The sequence below is a fragment of the Hyalella azteca genome, unplaced genomic scaffold (assembly GCF_000764305.2).
Source record: "Hyalella azteca isolate HAZT.00-mixed unplaced genomic scaffold, Hazt_2.0.2 contig12298, whole genome shotgun sequence".
Taxonomy (NCBI): Eukaryota; Metazoa; Arthropoda; class Malacostraca; order Amphipoda; family Hyalellidae; genus Hyalella; species Hyalella azteca.
Genome location: NW_025942258.1, coordinates 19,081 through 43,853, shown reverse-complemented (window position 1 = coordinate 43,853; position 24,773 = coordinate 19,081). Strand labels below are relative to the sequence as shown.

At 44.2% G+C, this 24,773-nt stretch overlaps 1 protein-coding gene across 1 annotated transcript in view; it reads right to left on the bottom strand.

The window, feature by feature from the left end:
* Positions 1 to 21,735, bottom strand: part of LOC108670815 (LIM domain only protein 3) — a gene marked incomplete at both ends in the record, with an annotated part of 27,804 nt that extends 6,069 nt beyond the window's left edge. The window contains 2 exon segments of the mRNA XM_018158309.1: positions 7,189 to 7,314; positions 21,514 to 21,735. Coding sequence (XP_018013798.1) covers positions 7,189 to 7,314; positions 21,514 to 21,735 — 348 coding nt within the window.
* Between the last annotated feature and the right edge of the window lie 3,038 nt (positions 21,736 to 24,773).

Here is a 24,773-nt window from a genome sequence, read left to right as displayed (position 1 = left end):
TTCAAGCTATTACTTCAAGCTATTACTTGCAGCTATTACTTCAAGCTGTTATTTCAAGCTATTACTTCAAGCTATTACTTCAAGCTATTGCTTCAAGCTGTTATTTCAAGCTATTATTTCAAGCTATTACTTGCAGCTATTACTTCAAGCTATTACTTGCAGCTATTACTTCAAGCTGTTATTTCAAGTTATTACTTCAAGTTATTACTTCAAGCTATTATACTTGCAGCTATTACTTCAAGCTTTTTCCATAAACTATTTTTTGACAGTATTACTTGTCGCTTTTAATTGCGGCAAGTAATACTGCCGCTTTTACTTGCGGCATGTTATCACTTGTCAATACTCGCTGCATAGTAGTTGCGTTATTACTTAACTAATTCGCGAGTTTTAGTACCTACGCACAAATTATAACTAATCTTCTAATATGGCAGCACCATTAAAGAAGCTATAATGTCGCCTTCTCAAATGATTTATTACTTTAGGGCCGAACCTCTCGGCAGGTTTTCGTAGCTCGAGGACTTTTCCGATTAGGTTTCATTGTAATTTTGTGGATAACTGGGGTATTGTATTTATCATTTATTGAAGTGAAGATACGAAAAGTTAAAAACCCACTTCTGTCATGAAATTTCTGTTGTAGTGCCCGCATGTACATAGTATTTCGTACTATAGTTCCTACGAGTAAGTTACTTCGCTCTAGAAGTAGTGATCATTGGTGTCATTGACTCGGCTCTTGTACGTTCAAGACATAGAACTACTGTTCTCCTTAATTGTAAGTATTCAGTAATTAGTTTCGTTAAGTGCAAGACCTTCACATATGAATATTTCCTATTACGTTACCGTTTTCCTGTTTTCTAGTAGTTTTATTTTGTTCAAAGATATTGCGTTCTGGACACAGCAGTCTTGAACCCCGAGACAAGCAAAAGCAGCCATAGTAAAAAGACCAATCGCAGTATCAGTAACAGAACCGGCAGTGTGAGTAATAGCAGCCGCAGTATCAGTAACAATAGCGGTAGTATCAGTAGCAGTAGCCGCAGTATAAATAATAGCAGCCGAAGTATCAGTAGCAGTACCAGCAGCATCACTAGCAGTAGCTGCAGTAGCAATCGTCAAGTCCAAGCAGCATACGCCTGAGTAATCTTGAAAGTGAGACAATCTTGAAAGTGAGGCAATCTTGAAAGTGAGGCAATCTTGAAAGTGAGGCAATCTTGAAAGTGAGGCAATCTTGAAAGTGAGGCAATCTTGAAAGTGAGGCAATCTTGAGGCGGAGGCAATTAAAGCGCGCCCAGGCAGCGCTCACTCCAATCTATTCAATCGAGCGACTGGAGTGGCAATAGCTTGCTTTAATTAAGGCCTGGACCCAAACAAGGCCCCGTCAACAATCCGCGACGCCTTTGCTAACTTTGGCGACCGGCCCACCGACGTACGGACCTGCCACCGACCGGCAGCCCGGTGCCCGAAATATCGACCGACCCCCGGCTCGCTGCCCGACCCACTGACCGCCCGACAGCCCGATGCCCGACCGTATACTCGAACAGTTGAATTCCCAAGGTCCGAACGTCCTGATGAAAAGACCTATGGTTCATGTATCTTCGAATCGACCGGTCCACGAATGGGCCGGTCTGGCCACGACAGGCTTTCAGGAGACCAACCGTTTGATAGGACACCGACGGTCTGCCAGGGCACCGACGGTCTGCCTCGACAGCCCGATGCCCGACCGTATACTCGAACAGTTGAATTCCCAAGGTCCGAACGTCCTGATGAATGGGCCCATGGTTCATGTACCTTCGAATGTACCGGTCCACGAATGGGCCGGTCTAGCCACGACAGGCTTTCAGGAGACCAACCGTCTGATAGGACACCGACGGTCTGCCTGGACACCGACGGTCTGCCAGGACACCGACGGTCTACCGGGACACCGGTCTGACGATCGGTCTGGTCACGAATGTCGGCCAGTAGACCGGTCCGACGGTCGGTCAAGCACCGACGAAAAAAAAACCGACAATAAAATTCGTAGGCTCGAGGAGAGTGTCATGTCCTATCAAGAAATGGTGCATATGAAGGTAAACTGCCCTCTATTCTCAGTGATTTATAATAGTTTTCACACCTTTAATTACTATACTTTATTCCTTAACTAACTTTGATTTGTCGAGGGCCGCTGGCCGTTTCACTGCTAATTAAAGGGATAATTGAAGCCGTACAAAACTGTTGTGCAGCATTGCACTGCACAGCTGATAAATCTCTTGGTACACGTCGATAGCGCGCAGACATTGAGCACAATCACCCAGTGGTTATTTGAAAGATATCCTAGAGTATCTTTAGAGTCACCCGAACAGCAGCACGCCTCAATTCTAAATAGAAGTTTAGAACCGTTAACGGTTCCAGAGCTCGATCGACGATGTTGCCAGAAGTTGCGGGTTAAGGGTGCCACGCAAATATTATTTGGGGATTGTATAATTGAAACATATGTAATTTTATCACTGGAGTTAATGAGAGTGAGACTTAATAAGAGTAAGGATTTATCAAGAGGATGAACGGGCTACAGTAATTGACAGAAGAAGGTTATTTGGAACGGAAAGAGTGGCAGTGAAACTTGGAAATGTAATTGAGTGGCAGGAGGAAAATAAGGGTATAATTTTTAAATGTGGGAAAATTTAGGATGAAGATTGGGGAAAGTTAAGAAAACCAGGGAAAGATAGGATATAATGAAATGAGGGATAGAAGGGAGTTAAGGAAATAAATATATATGAGGTTAGTTGAGGAAATGAGGGATTAAGGGGAACGTAAATGTGGGAGTCGTGTTACCTCGGTCCAGTCCGGGGGGACACTACTAAATTTACGGCTTAGTTTCGAGTCTGAAATTCACTCGATCGCATCGGGGGAGCGGGGGAGGAAGGAGAATATCCCCAAGGGTTGGGGAGGAGTTCTTTCTTTCGGCGGGAAAAGTGGAAAACAACTCCGCAAAAATCAGGATTTCAGCTCAGTTGGTTGATGTCAATAAATCCAAGTGCGGTTCGCGAGATTTCGAGCCTAAATAAAAGCCGTTTTTTTACCCTGGGATTTATTTACAAGAATTTATGGATATATATTTACCATTGGAAATTCTATGGCGGCTGTCCATATTTTGTGGTATAAATAATGAAAACCGTAATGTTATTGAAGTATTTAACGTTGCCTAAACTATAATTTATACCGGTATCTATATTAGTCGTAGCAGCACGACTTGAAAACTCAAATTCGAAAATATTTGAAGATTCGAATTGAATGTGAATGAATCATAATATCGAATCTCAATAGTGAGTCCAAAAATACTCAGTTTCCCAGCAGCACCGCAGTCACGCTCTGCACTGCACTGCAACATATAACATCCATTGCACTGGGACACAGCATCCACATCACAGCAACACTCAATAAAATATTTTGTCCTAGCGTGTGTCCTGTGTAGCATTGCACGCTGGTCAGAGTGACATGCCAATGTCCCCCTGGGGAAGACTACTCTCCCCATGGGGATATCTCACGCCACTCAGAGGTCAGCTGGACAAGTTGTGCCTTGGGGAGTTGGGGAACGAATAAATATCGTTGTCCCCAATAGTGAGGAGGATAGAATAATGTAAAATTGAGATAAGGATTCAAAAAAAGTAAACCTGTTGTTGTTACAATAGTGGAATGAAGTAAGGGAAAAGATGGGTGTGGGGAAGAAGGGAGTTTGAACCAACGAATGAACACTAGCAATGAGCAACTATTATTGGCACTAGCCATGCCACAATTAGTGACACCAGTCAAGCCACTATATACGGCACTAGCCATGTCACTATTAATGGCACCAGCCATGCCACTATAAATGACATTAGCCATGTCACTACTAGTGACACTAGTCATGCCACTATTAGTGACACCACCCATGCAACTATTAATGAAACTAGCCTTGCGACTATTAATGAAACTAGCCTTTCCACTATTATTGGCACCAGCCACGCCACTATTAATGACGCCACTCATGCCACTATTAGTGACATTAGCCGTTCGACTTTTAATGGCACTAGCCCTGTCATTACCAGTGGCACTAGCCACGTCACTCAATAGGCCTACCCAGGCCAGAAGAGGCCTAGGCCGCCTCTCCAATTTGCACAACTCGTCCGCTGGCCGGCCTATCGAGCGCGCATTGAGGAATTTGAGAGGCCAAAAAGTTGCACATAAGGAGCAAGTTTGTAAAGTCGGCGGCCCAATTAGGCCTAATGAGGCACTAACGAGAGGTCATTAAAGAGGGCTCATGCCCTCAGCCGAGGGCAGGCGCTGAGGGCAGTCATACCCTCAGACGCCCGAGCTGAGGGTAAACGCTGGTCATCTCAACGTCATGCGCAGACTTCAACTCAGAATATAATGTGTCTTTTAAATATGAATAGAAATTTTATATAATTGNGTGAGAGTAGTAATATAGACCTTCAGACCATCAGCACAGTTTTCACCAAGGACATATCACAGGATGAATGTAATGAGTAATCAGCTTGCAGTACACAGCACCATCATCACCATCAGCACTATCATCACCATCAGCACCACAACATCGTCAACACCATGCACCACACTATCATCACCATCATGCATCACATCACCATCGATATCATCACCATCAGCACGACACTATCATCGCCATCATCACTATCAGCATCACAGAGCTCACCAATAAAACAAACCATCACCAGCGATGCTCTCTATAAAATACAACAACTTTTTTAATATCGGGGCGCAAGGAGTGTTGGACCCCCCCCTCTGCTTGTGCCTCCCATGGCCCCCCTTGGCCCCCCCTTGTGTACAGCGTTTATTGCTTCAGCGACAACTCCTCCTACAAATAATGGGCCCTGGCCCAATAGCGGAGGCCCCTTGAGCAGTGGTCCCAACGAGAGGCGCTATTTGGGGCCAAGTTTCTCTTGTTTGAGGCCTCAATAAAGGCAGGGTGATTAGAATTGCATATTCATCCACTTAACTGGCCTTAAAAAGGCCCGGGCCTTTTACAGAATTACCAATTTTTCGATGCCCGGGCCCTATTTTCATTATTTTTTATATCTCATCCTCATATATTATTTTTGATATCTTTATAGTATCTGATGATACTTTTGATATCAAGGTATTTTTCTAACATTTTCTATAGGATTTTTTGGATCATTGATGGCCTCATCGGCTCTTATTTTCCCTGCCCATCTTCCCCACCCTCCCCGACGCGGCCGCCACAATGCTATTCCCGAAATCCATTTCAGATAAGACGCAAACATTACGCTTTCAATTCCAGATGGAATGCGATTAAAGCGACCGAATCAAATATCACACTAAGCGATCTGGGGAAGCGTGGTGGGGAGGCGACGAGCAAGAAGCCCCACGCATCCCCAACCCGGCATCCCCTAATTTGCTGTCACGGGAACGCCTAAATCATCCTCCGATATTCCCCCCGAAACACTCTCACTGGGGAAAAAAACCTTCGTTTTTTTTCTATACATATTTAATTAAGATGGATATTCCTTCAATTTCGCCTCGTGTTTGCAAACTTTTATTCTTCTCAAAAAATTTCCCAATGAACCTTTTATAAAAAATTATTTATTTTCACGTTTGCATCCAAAAAGTCCCCAAAATCTTCCCCACCTCATTCGCACGTAACTCCCCTAGGTTGGGGAATGCGTCCAAACTGAGCTGACTCTCGCAGCTGCATTTATTGGTAGCTGGTGCAGCTGTTGACAGCCGTCACTAATGGAGACAACAGCTGCACAACAGTTGCTGCAAGCTCCTCTACATCTGCAGCAGCAGCTGCATGCGCCGAACTCACCGCAAAATGGAAAGATTTGCATTTGCTGGCGCCGGCAGTTAATATAAAAAACTGGGGAAAAGGGGAGGGATGAGGGGCTGGGGGTAAGAGGGGTTCAAAATACGGTTGGGACGAGGGGATGAAATGGGCTGAGTGGAGCCGGAGGGATAAGGGGGGGATAAGGGATGAGAGGGTAGGGGAGTCCAAGGGGTTTAAAAAATTAGGGTTCATGGGTTGGGATGAGGGGATGCAATGGGTTGAGGAGGGGTAACAGAACGTAGCCGTGGTAGTGGGGAAGAACTGCCAGAGGAGGGGGGATGTGAGGGGAGTGAGGGGATGCTGAGACATAAATATTGCAACGGGTGATTGGAATTACAGAGCACCGCAACATCATCACCATGCATCACACTACCATTGCTATCATCACCAAACATAACATCAATATCATCACCATGCATCACACTATCATCACAATCATCACTAACATCACCATCATCACAATCAGCACCACACAATCATCACCATCATCACTATCAGCATCACAGAGCTCACCAATAAAACAAACCATCACCAGCGATGCTCTCTATAAAATACAACAACTTTTTTAATATCAGGGCGCAAGGAGTGTTGGACCCCCCCCTCTGCTTGTGCCTCCCATGGCCCCCCTTGGCCCCCCCTTGTGTACAGCGTTTATTGCTTCAGCGACAACTCCTCCTACAAATANTCAGATCCCCGTAAGCTTCCCCCATTCCCCTCGCCTGACTTTAAAAGAGCTGATCGCTTAAGAGCTTCCATTGATTGCACATAGCTTCCACTGAACTAATAGTTGGATTAATGGAATAATAAATGGTAGAATAAGTGTAGTACTTAATATTAGTCAATGTTAGAATTGATGGTAGAAATAAAATCAAATTTAACAGTAAAATTTACGATAGATTTAATGTTAAAATCAATGATAGGTTCAATGGTAGGATTTATGGTAGATTCAATGGTAGAAATAATGATTAGTTTAACTGTAAAGGCAATTGCATTTTTATTGGGAGAAAAATTTAGTAGTTATACAGGAATCTGCACTGTGACGTCATTCACTTACCAGTACTAAAAACTGTTCTCCGGAACATAATTTATAAGCAGCTCTGAAGTACGCATAATAATAATAATAATAATAACAATAATGATAATAATAATAATAATAATAATAATAATAATATTAATAATAATAATGATAACAACATCATCATCATTCACAACATCATCGTCATTCTTCCCTTAATAGGCACACCATCACTAGCACTATAGCGAGGTGGCACAACACACACTACCCTCACCACCCTCACTACCCTCACCTGTGGTTGCACTGCTGACACGCATCACCCTCACCACCCTCACCCCCTCACCTGTGGTTGCACTGCTGACACGCAAAACACTCCAGATGGTAGACGTTGCTCTTGGCCCGCATGACCATCTCGAAGGCTGGTATGACTTTGTTGCACGCCGCGCAGTGTCCCGTAGTCCCGAATAATCTGCGCGGAGAAAATCACGGGATTAACTCATGTTCATGAATGACTGATGTGGGTGATACGCATGCTTATGCGTTTACGGCTGCTGCTACTGCGTATAAGGCTGCTGCTGGTGATGTGGATGATGCTACTTGATGACATTTAATAATAAGTGATACTGCTGGTGATGTGGATGTATAAAGCTGCTGCTGGTGATGTGGATGATACGCATAATTCTGCGGATACGGCTGCTACTGGGGCGTATACGGCTGCTTCTGCGTATACAGCTGCTGGTGCGTATAAGGCGGCTACTGCATATACGGCTGCTACTGCATATACGGCTGCTGATGCAAATACGCTGCTGCTGCGTATACGGCTGCTGCTGCGTATACGGCTGCTGCTGTGTATAAGGCTGCAAATGCGTTTACGCCTGTTGCTGGTGGGTATACAGCTCCTGCGTATACGGCTGTTGGTGAGTATACAGCTGCCGCTGCGAATAAATCTGCTGCAGCGTATACGCCTGCTGCTGGTGAGTATACAGCTGCCGCTGTTGCATATATAGCTGCTGGTGTAGCTGCGGCAGCTGCGGTCGAGGGAAGCTACAAAAGACCTCAGTTGCGGCGGCGGTAGATTGCATTGTGATGGACTCGATAATTGGAAGACTGGCAAAACACTCGCCGGGGGTGAGGGGTGAGGGGTGGAGAGAAGGGGATGAGGGGTGAGGGGTGACTGGAGAAGGGGATGAGGGGTGCGAGAAGGTGAGTGGAGAGGGGATGAGGAGTGAGGAGTGAGGGGTGAGAAGGAGTGAGTGAAGAGAGGGTAAAAGGGAGAGGGGAGTAGGAATCAAGGGCAGAGGGGCTAAGGAAAGTGGAGTTGAAGCGAGTGGGGGTAAGCAAAGTGGGGTGAGTAAGCAAAGTGGACGATGGAAATGGGGATGAGAGATTATGGGGATGAGTGGGGATGTAAGGAAAATGAGGTTGAATGAGAGGTGGTGAGGGTGAGTGGAGGTAAGGAAGTAGGGTGAGAGAGGGAGGGTGTGGCGGTTTATGAGGGGAGAAAGAGTTGGAGTTGGGGAAAAGTGGTTGAAAAGAAAGAGAAGGAGGTTTACTTTGATTGGAGAAGAGGAGTGAAATGAGGGAGATGGAGATGGGCAGGTGGAGTGATGTAGCAAGAAGTGATATGAAGTGGAGTCAGTTGAGTGGTAAGAGGTTTTGTATAATGATGAGCAGCATTTTTCGGAGTGGTGTGATGGATTTGTGGGGTGAAGTGGTGGGGTGGAGTGGAGGTGAAGAGTGGTGGGGTGGTAGAAGTGATGGGCGAGTGTGTTTTACTCTGATTTGGCTAAAGAAGTTAGTGTGAAAAGTGGATGCAGAGTAAAACGAAGACGCACTATTTTAGATTTCCACTTTATGAGTAGATTTTCACTGTATGGAAGACTTTTACGACAAAAATTAGGTTTATACATTGGAAAAGTAGAGAATGAGAGACTACGTAATAAATTTCATACCAGATGGGAAGGCATAGTGAGTAATGCATGCATAAGAAAGAATAGTAGGAAAAGCATACATAAAATTGAGGATGTAATAAGACCTGCTTCGCTTTCGCCATAAAAATAAAATCAGTTCTCGAAATAAATGAAAACGTATCCACCATAAGCAGCTTGAACAGAAGTAAATTAAATCCTGGTTGCAAAATCCGTAGAGTTTTGACCGGTTTTCTCCCGTTTGAGCGCGAACATGAGATTCAAATTTCGTGATACCTGATATTTCTGCATCAATTGCATGTAATTCAATATATTTATTGAAAAGAGCACGATGATATTAAAATTTAATTTGTAACTGCCATATGTCTCTAATTGGAAAAAAAGTCTAGAACTAGAATTCAATTTTATTTAAGTAACGTCACTTATTTATTAAAATTTGATGGCCTTTATTAATCAAAATGTCATTGCTTTGCGAACGCAAAAGTTTTTGTACATTTCCGTTGCATAAAATATATGTATGCCTAAATATATTTCGTGAGCAGCATTAACAGTAACAAAAGGAACAACAGTAGATTGAATAGCGCACGTGCTGCGTTGTGCTGCCTGTACTTTACTGACAGCTTCTCAGGGGCTTCCCCATCTCTTCCCTAATCCTCTTTCTCATCTCCTTATTTTCGTTCCTCATCCTCCTACCTTCCTTTCCCACTCTCCATTTCATATCCCATACCTTCACCTCCCCACCTCTCTCCATCTCCCTTCCCCATCCGCTTACCCCTACTCCCAACCCCCGTTTTTAATCCCCCACCCTCCCTTCTCTATCCACCCATCATTTCATTTCCACCCACCTTTCCCCCACAATTTCTTCATCTACCCACCCTTCCCCCCCATTTCCCAGTCACCCACCCTTCCCCACCATTTCCCAGTCACCCAACCTTCCCCACAATTTCCCAGTCACCCACCCTTCACCACCATTTCCAACTCACCCACCCTTCCCCATCATTTCCCATCCATCCACCCTTCTCTCACCATTTCCCAGTCACTTACCCTTCCCCCACCATTTCCTATCCCCCACCCCACCCGCCTTACACATCTCCAAAGTTGGGCCGCCGTCCATTATTTCCAAATTACATTATTATCTGTCCAGCATCCCCGCCCCATGGGGAAGGATGAGGAGCGTTAGAAGGAGGATGAGAGAGTGAGGGGGCAGGAAAGAGAGGAGTGAAGGGAAGAGGGAATGTTGAAGGATAAATTGGACTCGGTGAGAAAAAGAATGAGAATTAAAGGCGATTGGGGAGGTATAGTGGAAACCTACGGGATGGAAGAAAAAGCAATAAGGAAGAGGAAAAAGCGGGACATGCAGTGAAGTGGGGGATGAGACGGAGATTTGAGATTGCAGGGAATGATGGGGAAAGAGAGGGAGAAGGAAGAGTTGGCGGATTGATGATATTGGAAAAAGCTGTACGTACATAACTTGATGTGGAATTTGCATACAACTTGCGGGAGCAACCCTGCTCGACATTATTCAGTGATAAGTAGATATAAAAATAAAGATATGAATTAGAAGCTACAAGAAGGTTAAATACGACTTTTGGTGAAGTTGCTATTGAGCGTAGAATGAAATAATATTGAAGCGGCCGTGTACATGTACGTAGATTAAAATAATACGGAGGATACGTGTACATGAACATAAGTAGGTTACTTGCGCATGAACATAAGCAAATGCATGTGCAGGAGTTCGTGGGGGACATATCATGGGGAAGGTGGGGAGGAAGGGGAAGGATCTCCCAATATACGGCCCTTGGGGGTTACGCAGGCGTTTCCAATCAGCTGAGACGAAAGTGTCTTTCCACCGCACCCCTACCACACCTCCCACCCCTCCTTCCTCTTCCTCTTCTTCATCATCCCTCCCCAGCCTTCTTCTTCTTTTCCTCTTCGTCGTAATCCCTCCACACCCTTCTCATCTTCCCTCTTATATTCCTCTTCGTTGTCGCACCTCTCCATTCTTTCCTCTTTTTCTCTTCTTCGCCTCGCCTCCCCACCCTTCCCACTTTTTTCATCTTCTTCGTCTCTCCCACCCCCCTTTGCTCCTCTTTTCCACTTTGTCGTAATCTCTCCCCACCTCCATTCCTCTTTTCTTCTTCGTCGTCGCCTTTCTTTCCTTCTACTTCCTTTCTCCCTCTTCTTCGCCTCCCCTTCCCACCCTCCCCTTCAACCCTCGCACCTCCTGCTGTATCTAATCAACTTGAGAACCCCACTCAAGATGCACTTTCCCTCACTCTCCCATTCCCTCATTTTGTTCCCTCATTCGCCTCCCTAAAAAATAGGAAGGCGATCACTACGGCCTGCAAGTCAGCCATTAATAATTAATACGGCCTGCAAGTGAGCTATTAAAAATTAATACGGCCTGCAAGTCAGCTATTAATAAATAATACGGCCTGCAAGTCCGCTATTAATAATTAATACGGCGTGCAAGTCAGCTATTAATAATTAATACGGCCTGCAAGTCTACATAAATATGGTGAAAGAAGAGAGACTACAGTAGGAGAGAATTGAGAGATGGAAGTGAGTGAAAAGTAATGTAAATGAAAAAATTAGAGAGAAGTTGAGAGGAAGTGTAGGCTAGAGAAAGGCAAGTATGGAGATGCAAGGGGATGTGAGGGAGACGTAAGGGGGATTTGAGGGAGACGTGAGGGGCAAGTAAGGGGGATGCAAGGGGATGTGAGGGAGACGTAAAGGGGATGTGAGGGGGACTTGAGGGGGACGTGAGGGGGACGTGAGGGGGACAGGAGGGCTAGCCAGCAATCACAGATTACAGCAGGACGAGGGAAAGCCATTACACGCGACGCCCGGCCGCCAACTACGTGAATAATATCAGAAACTCTACGGCGAGCCGGTGCCGCGTTTCAGTTGTTGCACATTTCAATGAATAAACGAAAAAAATACGTCTATTAGCAGTCGTCTACTGGTGATGCGATAGTTCAATGTATATTAACAATTAACTTTATTTATTACTAATGTATTCAAGACTCCAGCCATGTATTTTATGATTTTCACGTCATTTTCTCAAAAAATAACGAAAATTATATATTTTGTCTCCATGAAAGTTTAATTTAGGTCATGTCGTACATCATCCAAAAATATGGCGTCAGTCCTCCCATAACATCTCACTAGGCCGTATCTTAGACTTTCATTCTATACCTCCAGTGAGAGCGAATATATTGTACGGGCTTCACATACAATCAGGAGTGATTGTTTAGAAAAATTAATCTCTTATTTTCGCCAGAAAATGGACACCCGTAGCTTGACCTTCCCACTTCCTTTTTACATCAGAACCTCCCATCTCCCTTCTTTTGGATCCTGACCTCCCCAATCTCCTTTGGTCCCTTTCCCCCACATCCCCCAGCGTGGGGCTACACCGACGGCCGACACACGAAAGCTTTCTAAGGAGCATCAAACATTGAGGGCCCAGGGAGGGCATCGCTCAACTTATAAGAGCTCTGCCGTAAACATCTAACCTATGGATGACCGGCCACCGTATGGCAAAACATGGCCGTTTTATCGGCGGCCAACCGTGTCTAACCTATGGATGACCGGCGCCCTTATGGCGAAACACGGCCGTTTTATCGGTGGCCAACCGTGTCTAACCTATGGATGACCGGCGCCCATATGCCAAAACACGGCCGTTTTATCGGTGGCCAACCGTAGTCAGCTATTAATAATTAATACGGCCTGCAAGTCAGCTATTAATAATTAATACGGCCTGCAAGTCAGCTATTAATAATTAATACGGCCTGCAAGGCAGCCATTAATAATTAATACGGCCTGCAAGTCAGCCATTAATAATTAATACGGCCTACAAGTCAGCTTTTAATCATTAAAACGGCCCGCAAGTAGGCCATTATTAAATAATACCGCCTACAAGTCAGCCATTAATAATTAAAACGACCTGCGAGTCAGCCAATAATAATTAATACGGCCTGAAAGTCAGCCATTAATCATTAATACGGCCTACAAGTCAGCCATTAATTAATTAATTCGGCCTACAAGTCAGCCATTGATAATTAATAAGGCCGTCAAGTTAGCCAATAATAATTAATAAGGCCCGCAAGTCAGTCATTATTGATTAATACGGCCTACAAGTCAGCCATTAATAATTAAAATGACCTGCAAGTCAGCCAATAATAATTAATACGGCCTGAAAGTCAGCCAATAATCATTAATACGGCCTACAAGTCGGCCATTAATTAATTAATTCGGCCTGCAAGTCAGCCATTAATAATTAATAAGGCCTTCAAGTTAGCCATTAATAATTAATAAGGCCTGCAAGTCAGTCATTAATTAATTAATCCGGCCTACAAGTCAGCGAATATTTTAATTAATTAAAATGTTCTGCAAGTCAGCGAATATTTTAATTTAATAATGCTGCCTGCTAGGCAGTGAATAAGAATATTTAATTGGCGCGAAAAATACTGAAAAATAGATTAAGTATTACTCGGAAGAGGGGAAAGAATGAGGGAAGTGAGGGGAGCAACTCCACTTCTGAAACCTGAGGGCTGAAGTGGAGTTATAAAAAACAGTTGTTAAAAAAAGAGTGAGTTAAGGCAATGAGTGGAATGCAGTGAATGGAGAGAGTGACCGGAAAATTGCGAGTGGAACAGTGACTGGAATGATGAGAACATCGATGGGGTGTAAATGGGATGAGGAGAAGAAACTTGCTTGGGGAATGTGCGGTGGGGATGAAAGGATAGGTGACGGAATGTAAGAGGTAAATGGAATATAAATACGGTGAAAGAAGAGAAACTAGTAGGAGAGAATTGAGAGATGGAAGTGAGTGAAAAGTAATTTAAATGAAAAAATAGAGAGAAGTTGAGAGGAAATGTAGGTCTAGAGAAAGGCAAGTATGGGGATGCAAGGGGATGTGAGGGAGTCGTAAGGGGATATGTGAGGGGGATGTGAGGGAGACGTGAGGGGGATGTGAGGGGAGCTTGAGGGGGATGTGAGGGGGACGTGAAGGGGACAGGCAGGCTAGCCAGCAATCACAGATTACAGCAGGACGAGGGAAAGCCATTACACGCGACGCCCGGCCGCCAACTACGTGAATAATATCAGAAACTCTACTCCATATGCCAAAACACGGCCGTTTTATCGGTGGCCAACCGTGTCTAACCTATGGATGACCGGCCACCGTGTGGCAAAACACGGCCGTTTTATCGGTGGCCAATCGTGTCTAACCTAAGGATGACCGGCGCCCGTATGCCAAAACACGGCCGTTTTATCGGCGGCCAGCCGTGTCTAACCTATGGATGACCAGCCCCCGTATGGCGAAACACGGCCGTTTTATTGGCGGCCGAACTTGTGTCTAACCTATGGATGAATGGCCGCAGAGAACCTACACAGGTTCTCATCAGCAAAACTTTCGCATCCTCTAATCTTCTTATCAGTACTTCTTTCCACTCCACTCTTTCATTTAGCAGCATCACTCTCATTTCCCATTTCCTTCATTTCAGCACCAAGTTCTTATCCACTTGTCTTTCATCTAATAATAAAAGAATTTTCATTTTACTTTCCTTACCAGCATTAATTTACTTATCTACTTACCAGCACCACTTTCTTTAGCACTTTTCTTTTTATCAGCACCGTTCCCATAGCATTTTTCTTCTTATCAGCACCACTTTCCTTAGCACTTTTCTTCTTATCAGCACCACTTTCCTTAGCACTTTTTTTCTTATCAGCACCACTTTCCTTAGCACTTTTCTTCTTATCAGCACCACTTTCCTTAGCATTTTTTCTTCTTATCAGCACCACTTTCCTTAGCATTTTTTCTTCTTATCAGCACCACTTTCCTTAGCACTTTTCTTCTTAACAGCACCACTTTCCTTAGCACTTTTTTCTTATCAGCAATACTTTCCTTAGCACTTTTCTTCTTTTCAGCACTATTTTCTTCAACACTTTTCTTCTTATCAGCACCACTTTCCTTGGCACTTTTCTTCTTTTCAGCACCATTTTCTTCAACACTTTTCTTCTTATCAGCACCACTTTCTTATCCACTTATCATATTATCAGCACCACTTTCTATTTTACTTTCTTTAATATCAGTAACACTTTCCTATGGACTTTCTTTCCCCACGCTCCCCATCTCCTCATCTCCTCCCCGTTTGTTAGGGAGGCCTTAGGCTGATTCTGTATTCATGGCTTTGAAACGCCGGCTTGAGAGTGTAGAGAGGGGAGAGTGTAGAGAGGGGAGAGTGTAGAGAAGGGAGAGTGTAGAGAGGGGAGAGTGTAGAGAGGAGAGAGTGTAAAGAGAGGGCCGAGGGGGAGAGGGCAGCGTTGATGCGTTGCTTCTGCTGCGCCGATTTGAGGGCCAAATTGAATGAGACGCGCCGGCCGACACTTGAGGGCTGGTGGGGCACGGCGGCCGGTGAGGGTAGAGAGGGGCAGTGAGGGGCAGTGAGGGGAGGTTTAGTTGAGGGGGGCAGTGAGTGGGGAGTGGCAGTAAGTGGCAGTAAGTGGCAGTGAGGGGCAGTGAGGGGCAGTGAGGGGCAGTAAGGGGCAGTTTACTGGAGAGGGGCAGTTAGTAGGGAGTGGCAGTAAGAGGCAGTGAGGGGCAGTTAACTGGAGAGGGGCAGTGAGTAGGGAGTGGCAGTAAGTGGCAGTGAGGGGCAGTGGCGGGGTGAGGGGCTGTGAAGAGTAGTGGGGGTAAAAATAGGGAAGAAGGCTAAAGCAGGCCAGTGAAGGCACTGAAGAACAGTGCGGTTGAATTGAGGGTAAGTGGGAAGGAACGAATAATAGCCAATCAACAGAAATGGATAGATAATAGCCAATCAAGAGGAAAGGATTAAAGCCAACCAAGAGGAATTTGTAATAGCCAATAAAGAGGAATGGATATAGCCAATCAAGAGAAAAGGATTAAAGCCAATCAAGAGGAATTTTTAATAGCCAATCAAGATGAATTGAAAAAAGCCAAAAAAGCCAATCAAGAGGAATAGATTAAAGCCTACCAAGAGGAATGGATTAAAGCCAATCAAAAGGAATGGTTTAAAGCCAATCAAGAGAAATGGATTAAAGCCAATCAAAAGAGAGCTACGAAGATAAATAAAGAACACAAGAAGCCAATTATATATATTGGGTGAATGCCGATCAAAAAAGGCGCCTGCAAGCCATTCAAAATAAATTGGCTGAAAGGCAATCAAGAAAGTTGATGGAAACGTGCAGCAATAAAGATGTTACAAAGTGGGAAGAGGAGTGGGGAGGAGTGGGGAGGAGAGAAGTGGGGAAAGGAGTGGGGAGAGTGGGGAGAGTGGGGAGGAGTGTGGAGGAATGGGGAGGAGAAGAGTGGGGAGGAGAGGATTGAGGCTGATGAAATTACTGAAAGATAATAGAGAGTATAGATAAAGAGGATAAAGAGAGGAAATGCCTACGGAGGGAAATGAAATGGGATGAAAAGTTTCTGCAAGATGATTTGTAAAAAGAAAAATGGCACAATATGAAATAAATTAAAGTACGGAAAAGAATAATGCGGAAATTTCGAGAAAAAATATTTAGATGGGAGAGTGGAAGATGAGAATGGGAGGATAATGACGATTGAAGAGTAGGGAGAAAGATGGGGAGGAATGGGGAGACGATGTGCCCATTCCTCCCCCCACCATTTTGCCCCATTTAGGGATGTGTGTGGTCGAGCTTTTGTTTGTTGTTCAATTATTGGAAGCAAAGGCAATTATAGGTTTCATGTCAAGACGCTGCAGCCCTAATGGATGGGAGGGCTACAGCCCCGCGGGGAGGAGTGGGGAAAAAGGAAGGGAAGTGATAGGGAGTGAAGAGGGACGAATAAAGAGGAGTGATGGGAAATACAGACAGCGATGGGGAGTAAAGAGGACCGATGGAAAGTGAAGAGGAGTTAAGAGAAGTATGGGGATGTTGGTAGTGAAATTGATGGGAGTTGGGGAGTGATGAGGGCTGGAGGGTAGTGAAAACGTTTAGGGGTGGGGAGTGGAGGGAGGTTACAAGGGGATGTTCTTCGTTTTTTTGTTACTACCCTTCAGCTCCCACTATCTCACTACACAGTTTTTCCCCGCTCACTACCCCCACCCAACTTCACACTCATTGCTCACCATTCACTCCTTCCCTCACTCCTCCAACCTCACTACTCACTCCTCCCCCCAACTTCCCATTTATCACCCCATTCATTCATAGCCGCACTCCTCGATCTTTTCCCACCAGACCTCTCCCCTCACTCCCCAACTCTTTCCTTACTCCCCAACCTCTTCCCTCACTCCCCAACTCTTCCCTCACTCCCCACCTAACCCCCCATTCATTCCACACCACTCCCCTTTCCCCACAATCCCCACCTGACCTTACGAACACGAATGAGGGAACAGCGTACGAACACGAATGAGGGAACAGCGTACGAACACGAATGTGGGAACAGCTTACGAATACGAATGAGGTTGAATGTAAACGGTTGAATGTAAATTATAAGGTTGAATGTAAACGGTTATGAGGTTGAACATAGACAATTATGAGGTTGACTTTGAACGGTTATAAGGTTGACTTTGAATGGTTATAAGGTTGACTTTGAACGGTTATAAGGTTGACTGTGAATGGTTATGAGTTTGATTGAATACAGTTATGAGTCTGACTGCAGACGCTGCCATCCCTCAGGAGTAGAAGGTATAAGGCAATTAAGGAGGAATGTGAGGGTGTCTGTNCATTACAAGGGGAGAGAAGGCTGGTGGGGAGAGGGAGGACATACCACATGTCCCCATGGTTAGGTGAGAGGGGGGGAGTTCCAATAGGGAGGGGAGGAGAGGGGCTAGTGGGGAGAGTGAGTAAGATTTGTCCCCATTCCTAGGGGAAGGGAGGATGGTGTTCCCAATTGGGAGGGGAAGAGGGGGCTGGTGTCCCATTGGGAGGAGAAAGGGAAGGAGACATGTCCCCATTGCTAGGGGAAAGGGGGAGGGTGTTCCCAATTGGGATGGGAACAGGGGGCTGCTGCCCCACTGGGTGGGGAGAGGGAGGAGACATGTCCCCAATTGTTAGGGGAGGGGAAGGGTGTCCCCAATTGTGAGGGGAGGAGGGGGAAGCAATACATATATAGCAAATGCCGATACAAGAGCCCCATCAAGCCCTCGTCAGACACGACCTGCCGTCTCCCCTCGACGACAGTTTCCCCTCGCAGCTGTTTTTCTGTGTGAAGAACTGCTGTTGTTTTCGGGGTGTCGAGTTCTGACTGTTATTGCTGTCGGGGTGTTGAGTTCTGACTGTTATTGTCGTCTGGGTGTTGAGTTCTGACTGTTATTGCTATCGGGGTGTTGAGTTCTGACTGTTATTGCTATCGGGGTGTTGAGTTCTGACTGTTATTGTCGTCTGGGTGTTGAGTTCTGACTGTTATTGCTATCGGGGTGTTGAGTTCTGACTGTTATTGCTATCGGGGTGTTGAGTTCTGACTGTTATTGTCGTCTGGGTGTTGAGTTCTGACTGTTATTGTTGTCGGGGTGTCGAGATCTGACTTATTGTTGTCGGGGTGTCGAATTATTGCTTATTGTTTATTATCAAGTTCTGTTATTGTTATTGTTCAGTATTGAGTTTAAAGAGCAGCTGCGATACATGATCTCCATACTATTGAGATGGTCACATGCTGTGACAATATGACATTTTTTAATTTGTACGCTTACAATCAATTATTGTCTGGATTTTGTTTATTTGTTGAATGATTGTTCTAGTTTCATATCACGATTGTTATTTTTTCGAATATTTATAACAGTTGTTATCCATACGTAAACCTTACATTCCTTCAACGTCAGTATCCTGCATTCCTATTCCCCTGTAACTGGAATCCTACTTCGAGTTCATATCATAAATCTAAATCTCAGAGCTTCCCATTCTTCCCCACCCTTCTTCCCCAGACGTCTCCCCTCGTTCCCCAAGTCAGCCTCGCCGTAAAAATGTTCCAATTACACCGCAGCAATTACAGAGAACGACGGGCGCGAGGGAAGCTGTTAACGAAGGCCCTTCAGCCGCCTTAATGAGGGCTGCCTTACTGACTCACTGAGGGTAGAGTGAGGGTAGAATGAGGGATGAATGAGGGAAGAATAAGGGATGAATGAGGGAAGAGAGACGGAAGAGTGAGAGAAGAGAGAAGAGAGAGGGAAGAGAGAGCGAAGAGAGAGGGAAGAGAGAGCGAAGAGAGAGGGAAGAGTAAGTGTAGAGTGAGGGCAAACTGAAGGTAGAGTAAAGGAAGATTGGAGCTAGAATGAGGGTAGAATGATGGGAAAGTGCGGGAAGAATGAGGGTAGTGTGCGAGAAGAGTGAGGGTGAAGTGAGGGTAGATTTCGAGAGTGTATATGCAGAGAACGAATCTGGGCAGAGTGCATGGGGGCGTGAGAGTAAAAATATTAAGTAAGGGTAGAATCAGAGTGTAACGCCAGAGGAAGCGAGTGAAGGTGTGATGTTAGAACGCAGGTGTGGGAGTAGAGTGATAGGATGCGAGATGAGCGTAAATTGTGAATAGATAGTGAAGATATAGTGAAGAGATAGTTAAGAGTGTCTAGGAGAATGCGATAACGGGAATGAGGGAGAGAGAGTTACTTCAGACGAAGAATATAACTGCGGAAATGCAGAGATATGAGTGATTTAAATTTTCAGAGTCAGGCAACATTCTTTAGATGACGTTGGTTGATCGAAATGCTGGTATAAGGAAGTAATTTTAATTTATTAACGACGTTCCGAATGTAACAACATTAATTTCCATGTTATAGTATAATGTACTTAATTTCACCAAATGAAAATATTTTTCTGTATTCAATGCTTCCTATAACTTGAACATGAATGTTGTCACATTCGAAACGCCTTTAATAAATTAAAATTACTTCCTTGAACCTGCATTTAACTCTTAAACACGATACGAGTGAAAATGCCGAAGTCATAGTACCAGATGGTATGGAAGGTACCAGATGGTATGGAAGGTACCAGATGGTATGGAAGGTACCAGATGGTATGGAAATAATTAAGGTGAGGGTACCTAGGGACCCACCTGCCTTTAGGCCTCATTAGGCCTCTCAGTTACCCTCATATAAAGTGAGGGATGATATGGCCGCCGCCTAAAAAGAGGGTAAAGAATCTAAATAAAAATAACGGATTTTCTTTGCAGGAGATTATCCAAGCTAATGACTCATCGACGTCGTAAAATTTAATTTAAGTGCTCTAGAAAAATATAGATAACTTAATATTTCTAATGAAGATGAAACGTGACAACTCTGATTTAGTTTAATGGAGAAAGATGAAGTTGTTGGTCAGCGAGAAAAGTTTTAGGTGAGGCGTGGGGCTATAGGGAATATATGTTTATATATATTTATTATTTTAGGCAATTATATTTAGGGGAAACCATGGCTTCGGCCAATATTTTATCGATTAAGAGTATAATTTTGCCTGTTTTGTGTATGATGTTAGCTGTGTTGAATTTTTGTTGTTAAGTTGTGCGAGTTAGGTGAGACGAAGAGTATATAGGAAGCATTTCCGTGCTTGTTCCATCAATTTTATTTTGTTTAATTCTAGTGTATTAAAATAGAATGCCTAATTTAGAGCTCAACTTTTAAGCTATGATTCGCATACGTAAAATCGCATGCATTCAGCAATCGCATTTTTCAATTAAACAATATGCACGAATCCTACCGAAGTTTTTCAATAACGATTTAAACGACTAAAAGTTACCTCGTGCGTCTTCCTCCCCAACGCTTAATTCCCCGCACACTCAATTCCCCAACGAACTTCATTCCCCACACACTCAATTCCCCAACGAACTTTTTACTGTTTGTTATCGAAAGCTGGAAGTTGCAATTGCGCTGCTGCATTCTTGGGGCTGCACTTTGCGAGCGATTCAACTGCAATTTCAGCAAAAAAAAGGGTTATACAGAAACGAATTTTCGTTTAGCAACGAGTTCTACGGTGGGGATGAATGTTTATAACAAACATTGCAAATAAAATCATGACGGAGCATGGCTTTTCTGGGTAAATTTTTCTATTCGAGAGAAATAAAATTAACAATTTTAAAAATGACAGTTACTCTGACTATACATGCGGAATCATTTTTTCTATAATCAGCATTTTTTTCGGAGTCAACATTTTTCTATAATAGTATTTAAAAACAGCAGCAGGTTAGTGACGGCACAAGATCAGCAGGTTACCTTCGCCTCAGGTAATCCCGCTTGCAGAGCAGCAGGTTACCCTCACCTCAGGTAATGACGCATATAAGGGAAGCAGGCTCCCTCAGCAGCAGGTTACCCTCACCTCAGGTAATCACGCTTGCAGATCGCAGCAGGTTACCCTCACCTCAGGTAATCTCGCTTGCAGAGCAGCAGGTTACCCTCACCTCAGGTAATCACGCTTGCAGAGCAGCAAGTTACCCTCACCTCAGGTAATCTCGCTTGCAGAGCAGCAGGTTACCCTCACCTCAGGTAATCACGCTTGCAGAGCAGCAAGTTACCCTCACCTCAGGTAATCTCGCTTGCAGAGCAGCAGGTTACCCTCACCTCAGGTAATCTCGCTTGCAGAGCAGCAAGTTACCCTCACCTCAGGTAATCTCGCTTGCAGAGCAGCAGGTTACCCTCACCTCAGGTAATCCCGCTTGCAGAGCAGCAAGTTACCCTCAACTCAGGTAATCGCGCTTACAGAACAAGGGTTACCCTCACCTCAGGTAATCACGCTTATAAGGGGAGCAGGCTCCCTCAGCAGCAAGTTACCCTCACCTCAGGTAATCCCGCTTGCAGAGCAGCAGGTTAGCCTTCTTGTAGAGGGTAGAGCCGACCTCGCCGAGCCTGCAGTCGCAGCAGCCACATTTAAGGCAGTCCTCGTGCCAGAACAGGTCCACCGCCTTCAGGAGATATCGATCCCTGATACGCTTGCCGCACCCACCGCACTCGTGGGAACCTGACGAACTCTTGCTCACTTCAATCCCCGCCATCCTCATCCTGTGGGGAAGACATAGGTGTCGTTGATAGGGTTGATTTAGGGATTGGTAATTCAGAGTTTATTGGTCACTTCAATCCCGCTGGGGACGAATAGGCATCGTTAATGGGAATGATTTAGGGATTAGTAAATGGGAGGTTATTGCTCACTTCAATCCCCGCCATCCTCATCCTGTGGGGAGGACAGTAGAGTTGTTAATGGGGACGATTTAGGGATTAGTAAGCGGGAGGTTACTGGTCACTCCAATCCTCGCCATCCTCATCCTGTGGGGAAGAATTGGTGTCGTTAATGGGGATGATTTAGGGATTAGTAACCCTAACGAAATTTAGAGTCGCCCTAGGTTCTGGCAATCCAAATCAGAAGCTGACGCGTCTGTAAATTTTCACTGGGAATAGAGAATTTACTGGTCACTTTAATCCCCGCCATCCTAATCCTGTGGGGAAGACAAGAGAGTTGTTAATGGGGATGATTTAGGGATTAATAACTGGGAGGTTACTGGTCACTTTCACTTCAATGCCCGCCATCCTCATCCTGTGGGGAAGAATAGGCGTCGTTAATGGGCATGATATGGGGATTAGTAATTGGGAGGTTATTGGTCACTGAAATCCCCGACATCATCATACTGTGGGGAAGAATAGGCGTCGTTCAGGGGGATGCTTTGCAGATTAGTAATGGAGAGAAAAATTGGTGACGTTTAAAGTGTGGGGAAGTGATAGAGGAAGAACAAAGGATGGGGATCCATAGAGAGAAGAGAAGCGGATATAGTGGGGAATTGAAAGAATGATGAAAAAGTGAATTTGTTAGAAGGTGAAAAGTTTCAACCTTTTACCAATTCCTTCTCAAAAAGAACCCCTTGCCAATCAGAGACTGCAGCAGCAGCCAATAACAATCACAAACCAATCAAAGAGTTCTCTCATAATTCCGTCTTAACATAAATATATATTAATAATTTAAATGTTTTATCGAGTCTTCATAGTTTTCGTGGTACGAAGTTTGATTGGAGCTCGCATCAAGTTTTGTCGCTGCAATTTGAGCGATAACTACGATATGAAGCTTGTAAATTTCTAATATCAATTGACCTGTAAGTCGCTCTGGTGAAATATTGAATGAACATGAATGTCACGCTGAAGTAATACTGAATGAACATGAATGTCACGCTGAAGTAATACTGAATGAAAATGAATATCACGCTGAAGTAATACTGAATGAAAATGAATATCACGTTGAAGTAATATTGAATGAATATGAATATCGTGCTGAAGTAATACTGTATGAATATGAATGTCACGCTGAAGTAATACTGAATGAAAATGAATATCACGTTGAAGTAATATTGTATGAATACTATATCAATATATACAATATAAGGCGCAATCTTATATAAACTCGTCAAGTTGCCACGATCGTACAAAATTTCTAAAATTGAGCACTACTGTAATAAAATAACTTAAGTTATATTATCACTGTAAACAGCGTGAACACTAGTCCCAACTGTACCCATTATTTGTACACAATAAGCTTTGCATATTATTTGCAAAGGGCAAACTGTACGCAATGTGCGCTACTCGCACCTCTTACGCCCCTCACGCCCCTCACGCCCCTCACACCCTTCACGCCCCTCACGGCTCATACGCCCCTCACGCCCCTCGTTATTGAAGGGCACGCCCGAGCTCGAGTTCTAGATTGGTTACCTGATCCGTAACTGGTGTGAGTGTCACGGTGTGACTGGTGTGAGTGTCACGGTGTGACTGGTGTGAGTGTCACGGTGTGCCTGGTGTGAGTGTCACGGTGTGACTGGTGTGAGTGTCACGGTGTGACTGGTGTGAGTGTCACGGTGTGACACTCATACCAATTACACCGTGCATCGTCCACTGGAATAAATGATTGAAACTTTGTAAAAATTGCGATAGACTTTTTTCTCTGTCTGAGTCATAAGCTAATTTGACTAATGATTAGTTATCAGGGTATATATACACAGGCCAAATGCCAACTTTAAGCAAAAGTTCGTTCAAGTTCTCAAGTTGCCGATGCAGATACGCGTGTAAAACAACTTCTGCCCCAGTACTTTGGGTACGGGTGAATTACAACCGGCATATTACGGGTAAATTATAACCGGCTTATTACGGATAAGTCATTATAGCCGGCTTATAACAGGTAAGTCATAATATACTGGGTAATTATAGGTTACGAGAAACTTCTTGAAGCTGCTCGTCAAAAGTTAGGCTCCCTGGAAGGAATAATGAGAGCCTACGAGAGTTAAAAATTAGTGCAAAAAAAAAATTCGTACGATAAAGTACGAATTTTGTTCGAAAGTACAGAACTGCTAATTTGTGCTAACTGCTCGACACAACTTCTGAGTGCCACAGCAGCACTGTGGCAGTCAGTAACTGTAATAGTAGTATTTATATTCCTGTTGTATATAACTATTTATATTCCTGTTGTATATTAGTATTTATATTCCTGTTCTTTATAACTATTAATTTATATTCCTATTGTATATAACTATTCGATATTCTTGTTGAATATAACTGTAATCTTAGTAGGGTAACATGGGGCAGCGAGCCCACTGCGGGTCACGGGCCCATAGCGGGTTTCTCGCTAAGTATGGCAGATATTGGTCCGTGTTCTCTACCGCCGGTCGACAGTTTCACTGGGATGAAGTGCACGGATTTACGTTTTGCTAAGTGTTTGCGTTATTAAGTTATTTGTGGATAAATGTTTTAGCCCAGATAAAAATTTTTTTGCCGCTAAATAAAGTTTTTTTCCATTACTATAGATGAAGATTTTGAAATTACTTTGAATTATTTTTTCAATATAATATTTATAGGGATAATTTTGAGACCAAGTTTAGACTATTAGCTTTTAAAATAAAATGTTGACACGATATAAATTGAAATGATACCTAGTGGGGGCAACGGGCCCACGCGTGTCACGGGGCAAAGCGCCCATGGTGAAGTCTTGTGTTATACATCATTAGATTTGTCTCAATGACCTTTTCAAACTATGACTAGCTTTTTGAATTACAAATTACACTTCATAT